Here is a 14931-nt window from a genome sequence, read left to right as displayed (position 1 = left end):
AACAGCTTGGTTGAGCAGGGAGATCTTGAGAGACATCAAAAAGAAGAGGAATGTCTATGAGCTTTGGAAGAAGGGACAGGCGTCTTGGGTGGACTAAAGGGAGGAAGTGAGATCGTGCAGGGAAAAAATCAGGAGGGCTAAGGCCCAACTAGAAATCAAATTGGCTAAATCTGTGAAAGATAATAAAAAATCTTTCTACAGATACATCAACAAGAAAAGGAGGACTAGGGAGAATATTCAGTCCCTATTGGATGCAGAAGGAACAACAGTGACAGGGGATAATGACAAGGCTGAGGTACTTAATGCCTTCTTTGCCTTTAATAGTAAGGGAAGTTGTTCTCCCTGTGTACAAACCCAGGAGTTAGAGGGGCAGAATAAGGCTCCCATGATCCAAGAGGAGGTGGTTAGAGACTTGCTTGCCCAGCTAGACACCCACAAGTCTATGGGGCCGGATGGGATCCACCCAAGAGTATTGAAGGAGCTGGAGGATGTCCTTTCCAAACCCCTTTCCATCATCTTCCAGTGGTCCTGGCTGACTGGGGAAGTTCCACTAGAGTGGAGGCTGGCTGATGTTGTGCCCATCTACAAGAAGGGTTGCAGGGAGGATCCAGGGAACTACAGGCCTGTAGTTCCTTCCAGGGAAGGTCAGGGAGCAGGTCATCTTGAGAGCTACCATGAATCACATGCAAGAGAACCAGGTGATCAGGCCCAGTCAACACGGGTTCACGTAAGGCAGGTCTTGCCAGACTATCCTGATCGCCTTCTATGACAAAGTGACTCGACTACTGAATGAGGCAAAGGCTGTGGATGTAGTCTTCTTGGACTCACAGCATTCTGCTTCAGAAACTGTCAGCCTCTGGCCTGGACAGGCGCACACTCTCCTGGGTTGAAAACTGGTTGGATGGCCGGGCCCAGAGAGTGGTGGTCAATGGAGTTAACTCCAGCTGGAGGCCAGTTACAAGTGGGGTTCCCCAGGGCTCGGTACTGGGTCCAGCCCTGTTCAATGTCTTTATCAATGACCTGGATGAAGGCATTGAGTGCACCCTCAGCAAGTTTGCAGATGACACTAAGCTGGGTGGAAGCGTGGATCTGCTGGAGGGTAGGGAGGCTCTGCAAATGGATTTGAACAGGCTGGACCTCTGGGCTGAGACCAATGGCACGAGGTTTAACAAGGCCAAATGCCGGGTCCTGCAATTGGAGCACAACAACCCCGTACAGCTAGGGCTGGAGACTAGGGGAAGAGTGGCTGAAAAGCTGCCTAGAGGAGAAGGACCTGGGGGGTGTTGATTGGCAGCCGACTGAGCATGAGCCAGCAGGGTGCCCAGGCGGCCAAGAAGGCCAATGGCATTTTGGCTTGTATAAGAAATGGCGTGACCAGCAGGTCCAGGGAGGTGATTCTCCCTCTGTACTCGGCACTGGTGAGACCGCACCTTGAGTACTGTGTTCTCTTCTGGGCCCCTCACCACAAGAAGGGTGTTGAGGCCCTGGAGCACGTCCAGAGAAGAGCAACGAAGCTGGTGAGGGGGCTGGAGAACAAGTCTTATGAGGAGCGGCTGAGAGAGCTGGGGTTGTTTAGCCTGGAGAAGAGGAGGCTGAGGGAAGACCTTATTGCTCTCTACAACTACCTGAAAGGAGGTTGTGGAGAGGAGGGAGCTGGCCTTTTCTCCCAAGTGACAGGGGACAGGACAAGGGGGAATGGCCTCAAGCTCCGCCAGGGGAGGTTCAGGCTGGACATCAGGAAAAAATTTTTCATGGAAAGAGTCATTGGGCATTGGAACAGGCTGTCCAGGGAGGTGGTTGAGTCACCTTCCCTGGAGGTGTTTAAGGGGCAGGTGGATGAGGTGCTGGAGTGTGTCCAGATGAAAGCAATGAAGCTGGTGAAGGTTCTGGAGCACAAGTCCTATGAGGAGCAGTTGAGGGAACTGGGATTGTTTAGTCTGGAGGAAAGGATGCTGAAGTGAGACCTTATTGCTCTCTACAGCTACCTGAAAGGAGGTTGTAGCAAGGTAGGTTCTGGTCTCTTCTCCCAAGTAACAAGTGATAAGCCTCAAGTTGCACCATGGGAGGTTTAGACTGGATATCAGGAAAATATTCTTCACTGAAAGGATTGTCAAGCATTGGAACAGGCTGCCCAGGGAAGTGATTGAGTCACCAGCCCTGGAGGTATTTAAAAGACAGGTAGATGTGGTGCTTAGGGACAAGATTTAGTGGTGGACTTGGCGGTGTTAGGTTTATGGTTGGACTTGATGATCTTAAGGGTCTTTTCAACCTAAATGATTCTATGATTCTATGTAAGCAATCATTAATATCAGCAACACAACGTAGCATCTTAAGCATGTCTGCTTCTATGTTCTTTTTATACCCGTTTTTCCTATTTCAAGATAAAAATTTGATTTGAGAATGACCCAGTGAATCACCATGAAATCGGCAGAGTTAGGTTATAAATGCAGCCTAAAACTGGATTATAGCAACACTCTCAGCTAGGAACCACTGGCAATACAGCTGCAGGTTATTACACTGTAAATTCCTTCTCCTCCTCCCCAGTTTTGAGAGACAGCATGTTATTTTAGTTCTCCAAGTTGAAAGCAATCCTTTCTTTCCAAATAAATTGGATAAAGAGTGAATACAGAAACAGTTGAATTTCCTTTTTTATTAGGTCTGTTTCTTCTTTTATAACCCTGGTATTTTTTTGTGCTCAAATAGAACATATTTAGAGGAAGGGATAATAGCCCCCAGTACAGCGCGCACACACATACACCTTATCACATGATGGAGGCAGCTGTACAGTGCCTAGCATCTGCATCCATCCTGATATATTTCTAGGGATTACCAGATGCTATAATTCTAGACAATTAGACTAAAAGGGATTCTGAGAAGCCTTCTGTCCTATCTCCTTGCCCTAGGCAGGTTCAAGACTTTCAGAGAGGATGTCATAATGTGTACTCTTTTAGACAACAATTTCCTGTAAAAGAAGGGTAGGGTTTCCAAATCTGGCTCACTGAAATATTTTCCAGTCACACTAACATTGTTTTTGTTGGGGTTTTTTTTCCCCATTCTGCCTGATATTTTACATGTAAGACAAGCCAAAATCAGATATATGTGGTTTTTTTCAGGGGATCCCTGGATAGCATTTACATTGTTGGTGCTTTTTCTCTTTGGTGGTAGAGGCAATGAACAGAATGCCTCAGATTTATCATTTTCCCAGAACAAATCTCTTCCTCCTATTTAAATAGGCACTGGGGAACTAATCGGAAGATGACTGAAATAAAAAAAAACTCACAGATTTCCAACAGGATTTTGATCAGGTTTCACAGTGCCTGCTCCCTAGCAAAGCAAGTTTAACTTATCAGAATAATACTGGATATGTTTGCGAACATGATCCAGTATTGCCACAGAATAGATTTTTTTTTTCCCCACAGTGCTGTCTCATACTGCATTCCTTAAAGCAATGTGAAGATTCATTTAATTAAAGGGGGAGCTGAGTCAGGCCAAAATCAACCTCTTTGGAAAACCCTACCCTGAATACTTTTACATGAAAGAAAATTAGATAACTGACCTCTCTGTAACTCTAATGTCAGGCCACAGGATGTTTGCACCTGTTTGATTTTGCATTGGCAAACTCCAAGTGTGAAAAGTGAGTTGCAGTAAAAGACAAGATGCAAGTTAGACTCTCAATGAAGTTTCAAATTTCATGTGTTTCAAACTTGGTCATATTCCACTATTCGTATGAACAAGCCTAATCTTATCAATCACCTTCTACATTTTGTAGAAAGACTGTTGTAAAAGATAAACAAAATGGAGAAAAGCCAGGAAAAGTAACCTCAGGTTTGACCTAGCACTTTGTAAAACTAGCCATGGAATCACAGAATCACAGAATCACAGAAAGGTCGGGGTTGGAAGGGACCTCTGGAAATCATCTAGTCTAACCTCCCTGCTAAAGCAGGTTCACCTAGAGCAGGTTGCACAGGATCCCGTCCAGGCGAGTTTTTAATATCTCCAGAGAAGGAGACTCCACAACCTCTCTGGGCAGCCTGTTCCAGTGCTCTGTCACCCTCACAGTAAAGAAGTTTTTCCTCAGGTTCAGATGGAACTTCCCGTGTTCTGGTTTGTGCCCGTTGCCCCTTGTCCTGTCACTGGGCACTGTTGAGAAGAGTCTGGCCCCATCCTCTTGGCACACGCCCTTTAAACATTTATAAGCATTAATAAGGTCCCCTCTCAGTCTTCTCTTCTCCAGGCTAAACAGACCCAGGTCTCTCAGCTTTTCCTCATAAGAGAGATGCTCCAGTCCCCTAATCATCTTCATGGCCCTCCGCTGGACTCTCTCCAGTAGTTCCTTGTCTTCCTTGAGCTGGAGAGCCCAGAACTGGACACAGTACTCCAGATGGGGCCTCACTAGAGCAGAGTGGAAGGGCAGGATAACCTCCCTCGACCTGTTGACCAAATTCTTCTTAATGCACCCCAGGATACCACTGGCCTTCTTGGCCACGAGGGCACATTGCTGGCTCATGGTTAACTTGTTGTCCACCAGGACTCCCAGGTCCTTCTCCGCAGAGCTGCTTTTCAGCAGGTCAAGCCCTAACTGATCTGTCTGAAGCAAGAGCAGATAACTCCTCTTTAGGCATTTTTATCTTGATTGACAAGACAGCATCTTTAATGCAGTGTCTCGAAACAATATGTAGCTGTTTTCCTCAGACATATATTTTAACTGATGTGGCAATCTGGTGTTACTAAGTGATATGAAGGGCACTGAGATTTAGTTCAGGAGACAATGCAATTAAGTAAGGTCATATGGCTGACCCCCTCAGTATTTTTTCTACCTGCACAATTTTCTAAGAACAATAAAAAACATCCCCAGTGACTGATGATGCAGAATTTGGCTTCTCCCTTTGTCTGTTCCCTTAGCAGTTGTACCTCCTAACTGTGTTCATGTTTGATGATATGTTCTTCATAGCTCAGCGTCAGGGCAGCATGATGTGATCAGAGAAAATCGCTCTTCTCACTGCGACCTAAGAAACCTGTATAATTCCACTGGCATGGGGGATCAAGTTGTAAACGTAACTCATGCCCTTAGCTGTGCAGAGCAATGCTGTTTTGCAGCGCTTAACCTCTTTATAGTCCTGAAAGAGTGTGATAAAACAAACTATACTGAGGATTATTTTCAGGGCTTATCCTGTGCTTTAAAGCTGCTCATTTTTCTCACAACCAGGCATAACAATGACAAGACGTTTCTTATCTGGATTAATGAAGAGGACCACACCAGGGTGATCTCCATGGAAAAGGGTGGCAACATGAAACGGGTGTTTGAAAGATTTTGCCGAGGTCTGAAAGAGGTAGTAACTCAATTAATTTATTATGCCTGTTTGTTTATTGTTGGGCTGTTGTCAGCACTACTTAGTGTGGTTAACACCAAACTGACATCTCTAGAAGTGAAAAAAACAAAGCAACATCATTTAAATAGAAACTCACATTAATGGCAGTTAAAGAAGGAAACAAAGACAAATTGTTAGCTGAGTTGTAGGGAAAAATAGATAAAATGTCATTTTAGCTTTTATATTAGAATCTTCAGCACTGGCTGGCTAGAGGAATGGTTCTTCTTTGCCACCTCATGTATGCAGACTGTAGGAGTTCATAAATAAAGCATTTCATTTTGGAAGACTACCTTACTGGTTTTCACCCCTGATTATGGGAGTGGACTGGATGTTGCTGAGGTTGTACACAGGACATAGAACTCCTGAGCTCACTGCCACCTTTGGGGACATACTGGGATTTGTGACTAGAATACTAAGGACTGATAGCCAGGGCTCCTGGATATTATTCTGGTCTAGCTATTAATAAAGAAAAAAAAGCCCTCATAGAATGATGTGTGGGTTAAAATAGTTTCGTCTAGACAATCCAGGTATGACAGCAAGTTGTCTCTGGGCCCAATGCAGGCCTGTGTACTGCTCTGGCAAAGAAAAAGTTGCTTTAACAGAGAAAAAGCATTCCCAGAAGCAATACTAGCGAAGAAAGGCAGAGTGGGATAGGTGATGTGTCAGAATGCTGTTCTCCGCTGTGCTTGTCCACATCACCCCTGAATAGATTACCACGATATATAATATCCCAGAGATTAAGTTATGTAAGGTTAAAACTGGGCTCATATTGTCTCCAAGACTCAGGCTGCATAAAAAAATTATTTCTCCCCATTGAGGTCCTTAACGTGCTCAATGCATCTGCACTGTAGAGGAACAATGTTTATATCCATCACACTGCTTTTGTTCCTTGGACCACTTGCTTTGTTCCTCTCACTCTGGCAAAACAGCTTTCACTCCAGCTTCTCTGTTTTTCTAGAGACTCCTTTGTCTCAGGAAATCCCCAACTGCTGTAGAGCTCGTATAACTGTGCATTCCCATATCAGAAATTTTGAGCATGTATTGAGTTTGGAAACATGGAAAAACCAAAGCGCTTCTTTGGCGTCTGAGTGGTTCACTGGGATCTGGTATGCTTTTCAGGCACACCCATGAGACTGAATAATGTACAGGAGTATGGCTTAAGTGACATAGCCTGTGAATGTTTCCAGGTTTGCCTCTGCTACTGTGCTTAGTTCTTGTTCAACAGAAGCAGACCTATGGACCTTGTAATGAGAAATGGTCAAATAGCTTTGGGAACTGTGACCATAGCAGGTGTCTGAGGCAAGAAATCAGGTCTAATCTCTTACCAACAATTTTGATGTCCTCACACAATGGACAAATGATGTCAGGAGAGTCCATTATTTTGTATCCTTCTGCAGAATAGAATTATTTGCCTGTAGTGCAGAGGTCTTGTGAATCTGAGCTGGCATATGTATCTGATTCTCTTCAGATAGTGAATTTACTGAACTGAAATTGTATTGGGATCACAGAAATAAGTCTTGGAAGTATAGCTGAATGGATAGAATAGTGGCTTATTCAAAGGGCAATACACCTCTGTGATATTTCTGAGGATAATGATTTCAGTCTCCTTTGTAACTGAGTTTTAAAACTACTAATGAAAAGTAATATATAGAAGCTATGTAGTCTTTTTATAGTGGAAACCGGGCTGTGAAATTTAAGCATTTAAAATTGAGTGTCCTTCACCTATCATCATGGAATCACCTTGAAAATTATTTAAAATTAGACTTTGGCTCCTTTTGTCTGCTCCACAGTGTTTGAGTTATTTGGGCTTGTGCTTTGCCACCTTGCTCTAAAAGCATCAAGGCTAGAAACTCATTTATATTCTAGGTAAAAGCCATAATTGTTATGTAAACATATGGCTGCACGGGCTAAGGCTATGTGATAAAGTCACAAAGAGCCTTCAAGTCAGCAGGAATGAGAAAATGATGAAGAAACCCTTGTAATATTCACTGGGGAACTTGGTGCCTGATGAATACAAAAGTTCACACCAGAGCCAAAACAGACTCTACTTGGGCTTTATTTATTTATATGTATTTATATATTTATGCATTTCCATCAGTGAATAGTGAAGTTGTCACGGTTTAGCCCCCCTCCTGGCTTGGTTGGCAGCTAAACACGGTCGTTGTGTCCCAGTCCCCCATCACCACAGGGCAAGGGGAAAGGGAAATGGGGGAGAGGGACTTGTGGGTTGGAAATTAAAACTAAAACAGCTTTAATGAAACTATAATAATAAAAAGGAAAATAAAAATAATAATATATATAATAATATATATAAAAATATACAAAATCGACCCCCCCTGCCAATGACTATATGATACCACTGATGCTGCAGAGCAGGCACAGGGACAGGTCCTGGACTGGACTCAGTGGCAGGTGGGAGCTGGAGTCAAGAACTGGGTTCAGGAAGGCACAGATTTGGGATCAGGGTGCAGAAGGATGGACAAGGTCCTTACTAGATGCCAGCCATTGAAGAAGAGGACCTGACCTTCGTGATCCCTCAGTTTTATACTGAGCATAACATATATGGAATGGAATATTCTGTTGGTCAGTTTTTGAGTCACCTGTTTTGTCCGCTCCTCCCTGCAGGTGTGATCCTTTTTCACTCCTTTGACTACTATAGGTTACTACAGGAATAAGTATAAGCAATGACCTTTCTGCATGCCAATGCCCCATTGCTTTGGTGATAACTATAAATATTAAGCGTTATCACTCCTAGAGATAGACACTGTCTGAAAAACATGCAGTTAACTTTCAGAAAATGAAGTTACTTAGGCAAGGCTTAGCTGAGAAGTTAGAAAATTGGTTCTGCTTTAGCTCAAACCAGAACAGAGGTTCATCATCAACATAGATACAAGGTGAAAAGAATTTCAGCTATAAACAAGTGTCAGAAGATGAGACATTTGTATGCAGGTCTCTCTTTTTCTTTTCTCTTTTTATTCGTTTTCATAGGTTGAAAGATTAATTAAAGAACGAGGCTGGGAGTTCATGTGGAATGAACATCTTGGATATGTCCTGACTTGTCCTTCCAACCTGGGAACTGGTTTACGTGCTGGAGTCCATGTTAGGCTGCCAAAGCTTAGCAAGGTACATAAGTTGTTTAAAAAGCTAGTGACATAAATCAGGTCTTCATCTGATTTATAAAGGAACAAATAAAAAATGACACCTTACAGCATTTGGATGCTGTGCAACAACTAGGTCCTAGGCATAACGCATGACTAATTGAGAATACTTTTATTCTGTAAATTATTGTATTTGTTATGGAAATTAATTTACTCAGCAGACAGCCACCAAGACAGGCTATAATCCAAAGACAGAAGAAACTCTATTTGTCTTTCTGGAGATGCTATTAAATCATGGTGTCCTGGTTTCAGCTGGGATAGAATGAATTTTCTTCCTAGCAGCTGTGTTTTGGATTTAGGATAAGATAATAACAATAAGCAAGGCAAAAGGCAATATGCACAAACCTATTTCTTTTGTTAGGATCCTAGGTTTTCAAAAATCCTGGAGAACCTGAGGTTGCAGAAGCGCGGCACTGGTGGAGTGGACACAGCAGCTGTAGCAGATGTGTATGATATCTCCAACCTGGACCGCATGGGTCGATCAGAGGTAACCTGTTTGGGTTTTTTTCCTTGCTTTTAAACTCAAATTTGCACTGATAGATATGTCAGTTTCCCTCCATTTGGGTTCACTCCGATCTTAGAGTCACATTTTAGAGCTATAGCAGTTTTTTCTCGTGGCGAATTCCATCCAATGGAAAGGCTTACACGATGAAAAATTACTACTGTGCATGCAGTGTTTGCCAAATATGACAATGAAAAAAGAACCAACTGATCAAGTTCCATAAATGTGACTTGTTTACACCATGTGCTGAGGTTTTTTGTTGAAGGTGTGCAGGTACTGGAAACATATGGCTATAGTAACAGAATTCCCTTGGGACAATGTTTGTCAGCATCAACTGTTATACCTGAATGCCTGCTAGAGTACACAGTGATGACCTAGGTGTTCAAGTTCTCTCTGCACTGCTGGACATGAGTTAGGTATCTAAGAATAGCTAACACACCAGTGGTTTGGCTACTGTTGAGCAGTGCTCCCACAGCATCAAAACTGTCTCTCCACCGCACACACACCCCCACCCTCCCCACCCCAAAGGCCAATAGGCTCGGGGTGGGCAAGAGGTAAGGAGGGGACAGAGCCATGATAGCTGACTCAAATTGACCAAAGGGATATTCCATACCATATGACATCATTCTCTGCAATAAAAGCTAAGAGAACGGAGGAGGACAGAGGGAATTTGCTATTAAGGCGTTTGTCTTCAAAGTAATTGCTACGTATACTGAGGACCTGCTTCCCAGGAAGTGACTGGACATTGCCTGCTGATGGGAAGTAGAGAAAACTTTTTTTTACCTTTACTTCTGCATGCGGCCTTTGCTTTTCTTTATTAAACTGCCTTTATCTCCACGTACGAGTTTTTCATCTAATTTCCTCCCCTTTGTCCTGCTAAGGAGGGGGAGTGATAGAGCAGCTTGGTGGGCACCTGGTAGGTAGCCAAGGTCAACCCACCACATCTACAGTTTGACCCAATCCTTTCACATCAAAAAAATGGAGGAGGATGACTTGATGCCATCTTGCCATGTCCACCATCACATTGAGCACAGGATGCAAGAGAGCTGGGTTTAAATCAGCCTTCTGCCTTCAGAGATTTGATTTGTTACATCTGAGCCCTCCCTGTTGGACTATAGGCTAAGATGAAATGGGTTAGTCTCAGATACTTCTTTTGAAGCTATTTCAGTTTGAATGCATATTCGCTGAGCCAGAAAGAGAGTGGAAATGGCCCTATTGTCTGATGGTGTCCCCTTAGTGTTGGGTGACAGTTGTCGAAGTTGCTTTCCTGTAAGACTGGTCCCAGACCTCTTTTCAGTTTAATATTTAAGTATTTTATACAGCAGTACAGCTCCAAAGAGCAAATCTACAGGTGAACAGGGAAAAACCAACAGTATGAAATAGTTGTAGCCCACTTCCATTAGCTCCACCTGAGCCAAATCGTTACTCCAAATCATTTACTAAATCCTGTAGCAGAGTTATACAGCTTCCCTTTCCTCACTGAGGTCAGGGCTGTATTCATCCTTGGACACGTCAGGAACAACTGAGATGGTAAAAATTAACCTTGCAAGACCCTGTAAGCCCAGTGATTCGAGTACTTTTCTAGTAGATAGGAAATATAGGTTCAAATCTTCTGTCAAACATGTCTTTCACTTCCTATTTGAGTACTCTAACCTCTCCATTATGGTCAATTGGGCAGGCCCTAGTGGGATAGATGTCTCTTGAGGACTCTTACTCCACTGGACTCTACTAACAGCACAAAACAGGGTTTGGTCTCAGATGCCAACCTGCTTGTATGGGTCAGGATTTGAAAGGCTGCCTGCCTGCACAGCAGCAAAATTTTAATTACTGTGGAGACTGCTGCAAGTTAAAACTTCACGGCAAAATAGAGTGTACTGTCAAGGTATATTTATACAGACCAGCATAGAGATGAGAGGCTTTAGCAGCTCAGGTATGTATGCAGTTTTGGTCCTATTACTACATCACAGCACCTGAGTTCAGACTGATTCTTGCCAGGAGTTCACAACACAAATAGAACCCTGGGCTAATGCACTTAGACTGCGACTAGATTAAAACTGGTTCACATTCATCCAGTTGGATTCCCGTTTTTGCTCGCTAGTCTGTAAAAGACAGTAAAATAAACTGCTAAGCTACTGAATGCTTTATACTAAAAACAAATCTCTTGAAAATAAATCACTGTCACAATAAAGACACAGTGGGATTTATTCTTTGCATTAAGTTTTGACAAACCAGCCATTAAAGACTGCTAATGAACCATTCATGGAGATTAAGAAAAATCAGTAACATCTTGCTGGCTACTGTGAAGATAACAATGCCATGGGGTCTGGAGTCCTAGCATGTCACTGCCTGTGGAGGAATTATGCTGAGGACAAGATATCTTGTATTCCTAAGTAATTTTGAAAAAGATTACGAAGATGTCACTATTCTATGTGATATAGAATTGCAAATTTTGATGCTGCTCTGTGTCTGAATCCGATCATGCCAGTGTACATCAAGAGTGCATATGCTGAAAACAAAGAAATTATAGATGATACAAAGTTTAGGAAAGGCAAAAAAAGATACAAGAGTAAGAAACTGAGGTAGTTTAGGCAGATGCATATGTAGAGTCCAGACAAAGCCTGCAGTAAACTGGAAAAGGAATATAAAGACATTCCATGTAGTCTGGTATGTGATACAGGCAGGGCTGTGCAGGTGAATGTGTCGCAGTGTCAGGTTCTTTAGAAAGTTCAAAAAGTCACTTTGTTTTTTGTTCTGCCTGATAATATTTATAATTCTCAAACCCCTAAAAGAGAAGTTTTGTCTGCTGAAGAAGTGTCAGAGTCTTTATTTGTACTTATGCATGACTGATGGTAGCTTTGTTAATTTTTTTTCCTATGATCTTCAGATAGCTAATATTAATTGCCAGAGTGTCAGGATGACGTTTTTCTTATTGTTATAATTTTGATTTAAGCCTAGAGATAGAAAGGAACAAGGAAGGCCTGCTTTTGCTTGAATTCTTTTGTATATGTAGCATTCTGAGGGCTCCTCTAAACAGAACTATTTTGGTTTTTTAACCATAAACTGAACAGATTACTGATCCTTATGTCTTTTACTTCCTTGTCTTTTTGTAGTAAATGTTTACATATTCTATATCTATATCTTACATGCATAAGAATGGATTATCCTCTGGAATTCACTGATGTCCATTTGGATGCAATGCATTCTTTCTTCTACAGTACTGACTGTATATTGGATAAAACTGTTGTGTTTCACAGAACATAAGAAAGCAAGAGTCTAAAACATCAAGAAGTAAGCACATATGTACAGATTCTTCAGGCATGCTAAACAGTAAGGCAGGGCTCTGCATGATTCTTCAAATCATTTCAGTACTGCTCATATCTCTCATTCCTAGCCATCAAGAAAATACAACTCCCCTCCTTTCTACAGCAGAAAGATAGTCTCTGTAGTTATTTACCAAATGTCAGACCAATGTTCAATAGCTTTTAAGCCCAAAGGCATTTGGATAAAGGAATTAATCCAAACCTCACAAGATGCTGTTGGCAAAATCCCACAACACAGAGTCTCTTTACTTACACTGGCATTTGTTGCTTCAGAGAGAACTGCCCGGTGGCTCTCAACATCCATGGCACTGCCTTTTCAGTTTCTTTGTCCTAATATATGAATGCTGAGAAGACAGCAGATGGGAACCCATGGCTGTACCAGGCTGCAGTTCTCAGCAAATGTCCAGGGGTGATCTCGTACCCTCAGAGTGGTAACATTTGAAAGAAGTCTCTAAAGTCATGCCTAAAGATTTTATTTAAGTACTTCTGTTTGCTTGTTTGTTTACATAGGGATATGTGTAGGAGCAGAATTTGGTGGAAATACCTTTAGGGGCCTATTTGAAAATTTCTATTGTCAGAAGGCCAAACTCAGCACGAACAGCAGAAGGGGTAGGGAGAAGGGAATTACCATGGGCTTCCACTGGACCAGTGCATGATTCATATTCCCTGTGCCACAGCATATGTGACCTCTGTGCCAAGGCCTCTATGGCCATCCTTGTGTCTGGCTTTACTTGCTGTCTTTGCCATACAAGCCAATTTTTTTCCTTCCTCTATTAACAATGTTACCTAAATCTTTTATTATTACTGTTTTGCTTCTTGTTGTTGTAGGTAGAAATAGTCCAGATTGTCATTGATGGGGTCAACTATCTAATTGACTGTGAGAAGAAACTGGAAAGAGGTCAAGACATTAAAGTACCACCACCATTACCTCAGTTTGGCAGAAAGTGATCTTGCGGCTGATGACTGTTGATGGTAAATATGGCTGCCATTTTGACAGAAAGACACCTCTGTATATCTCTGTATAAATACCTTGTGTAATAAAACACTAATATCTGATGTGTCTCTAGATGCCTGATTGTACTGACAGTTTTAGTGCAGCTTTAGTAAGACAATCACTTTGTGGGGACTGCTTCTCTTTTCCCTTTGTTATCTCAGCAAGCTTTACCTAGGCTTTGAACCTTTCTTTCTTGGCTGATGATAAGGAAAGTGTTTCTTGAATAATGCAAAAAGCACAAATCCTTAATTCTAGCCTGCATGTGCATTTATGTGGCCATATTTACGCAGCTTTCTATGGGAACCTGATTTTTATTCACAGAAGTGCTTCTCTCGAGTGACTATCCAGACATCCAAAATCTGGCAGTCTGAAGGGCAGGTGCTACAAAGTGCTAATTACTTTTTCAGCATTCAACACCATGGCAACTTCAATAGTTAAGTAGAGTAGGCAGCTGCAAGCGGCTTCAGTCTCTGAAGTTCACCACTTGACCTGTCATCTGAAACTCATTGGTATCTCTGTATGGGAGCTGTCTCTTTGTCTGGGGCTGGGTTGTAGACAAACTTCTTTATCATGTCATCCCAAGCCCTTAGACTTTCTTATCCCTGGACAGTTCACCAGGTCACTTCTCAGGTGTTTTCTTAGAGCGCTACCTCTGGCCCGTGGCTTTAGGCTGCAGCAAGCTGAACTAAAAATGAGCAGTAACAAACATCAGTTTGCTGATATTCTGTATCCAGCAGAAACCTGTGCAGCATGGCCTATTCCAATATTTTCCTGCAGCTTTTAGGTCCCAGGTAATGGAGACCAGGCTCTAGCACCAGTTATCCAAGTACCTAGGATGTATTGCCACCCTGAGTAAAATCTTAGTGCTCACCACTATTCCATGCGGTGAGCAGCTTGGAGAAACAGCAGGCAGTTGCTGTCTCTTTGCTTCTCTTTTGCATATTGAAACATATGCAGTGTTTCACAGTAACCTTTCAAAACACCAATTTTTCTCTGAAGAAAAAATCAAAACGTACTCTGGTGAATATGCTGTCTGTGTTGCTATTGAGCTGGGAGTAGTATCTGTAAGGTTATGTAAAAGAAGAGAGTATCTGCTCATGTATTGGGTTTGCATGGCAAGGTTTTGAGGGGGGGGAACTACAGGGATGGCTTCTGTGAGAAGATGCCAGAAGCTTCCCTCATGTAGGACAGAGCCAGTTCTAGCCAGCTCCAAGATGGACCCACCACTGGCCAAAGCTGATCCAATCGGCAGTGCTGGTAGCAGCACTGGGATAACGTATTTGAGAAGGGGTAGAAATTGCTGTCCTCGTAGGAGAGATACTCTAGCCCTCACATCATTTTTGTGGCCCTCCTCTGGACCCATTCCAACAGGTCCATGTCTTTCCTATACTGAGGACTCCAGAACTGGACACAGTACTCCAGGTGAAGTCTCACAAGAGAGTAGAGTGACAGAACCACCTCCTTCGACCTGCTGGCCATGCTTCTTTTGATACAGTCGAGGATATGGTTGGCCTTCTTGGCTGCAGACACACGTCGCTGGCTCATGCTGAGCTTCTCATCCATCAGCTTTTTTGCTCACCCTGCATTT

At 42.7% G+C, this 14931-nt stretch overlaps 1 protein-coding gene across 1 annotated transcript in view; it reads left to right on the top strand.

The window, feature by feature from the left end:
* LOC128850205 (creatine kinase S-type, mitochondrial-like) overlaps nucleotides 1–13297 on the top strand; it is a 51636-nt gene extending 38339 nt beyond the window's left edge. Inside the window, exons 4-8 of the mRNA XM_054053190.1 lie at nucleotides 4903–4973; nucleotides 5207–5330; nucleotides 8358–8492; nucleotides 8889–9014; nucleotides 13178–13297. Coding sequence (XP_053909165.1) covers nucleotides 4903–4973; nucleotides 5207–5330; nucleotides 8358–8492; nucleotides 8889–9014; nucleotides 13178–13297 — 576 coding nt within the window. The remainder of the gene's footprint in view (nucleotides 1–4902; nucleotides 4974–5206; nucleotides 5331–8357; nucleotides 8493–8888; nucleotides 9015–13177) is intronic.
* The last annotated feature ends 1634 nt before the right edge of the window (nucleotides 13298–14931 follow it).

This window comes from Cuculus canorus, chromosome W, assembly GCF_017976375.1.
Source record: "Cuculus canorus isolate bCucCan1 chromosome W, bCucCan1.pri, whole genome shotgun sequence".
In the NCBI taxonomy this organism is placed as follows: Eukaryota; Metazoa; Chordata; class Aves; order Cuculiformes; family Cuculidae; genus Cuculus; species Cuculus canorus.
The sequence above is the reverse complement of the archived record's forward strand: the minus strand, read 5'-3'. Positions and strand labels throughout refer to the sequence as shown.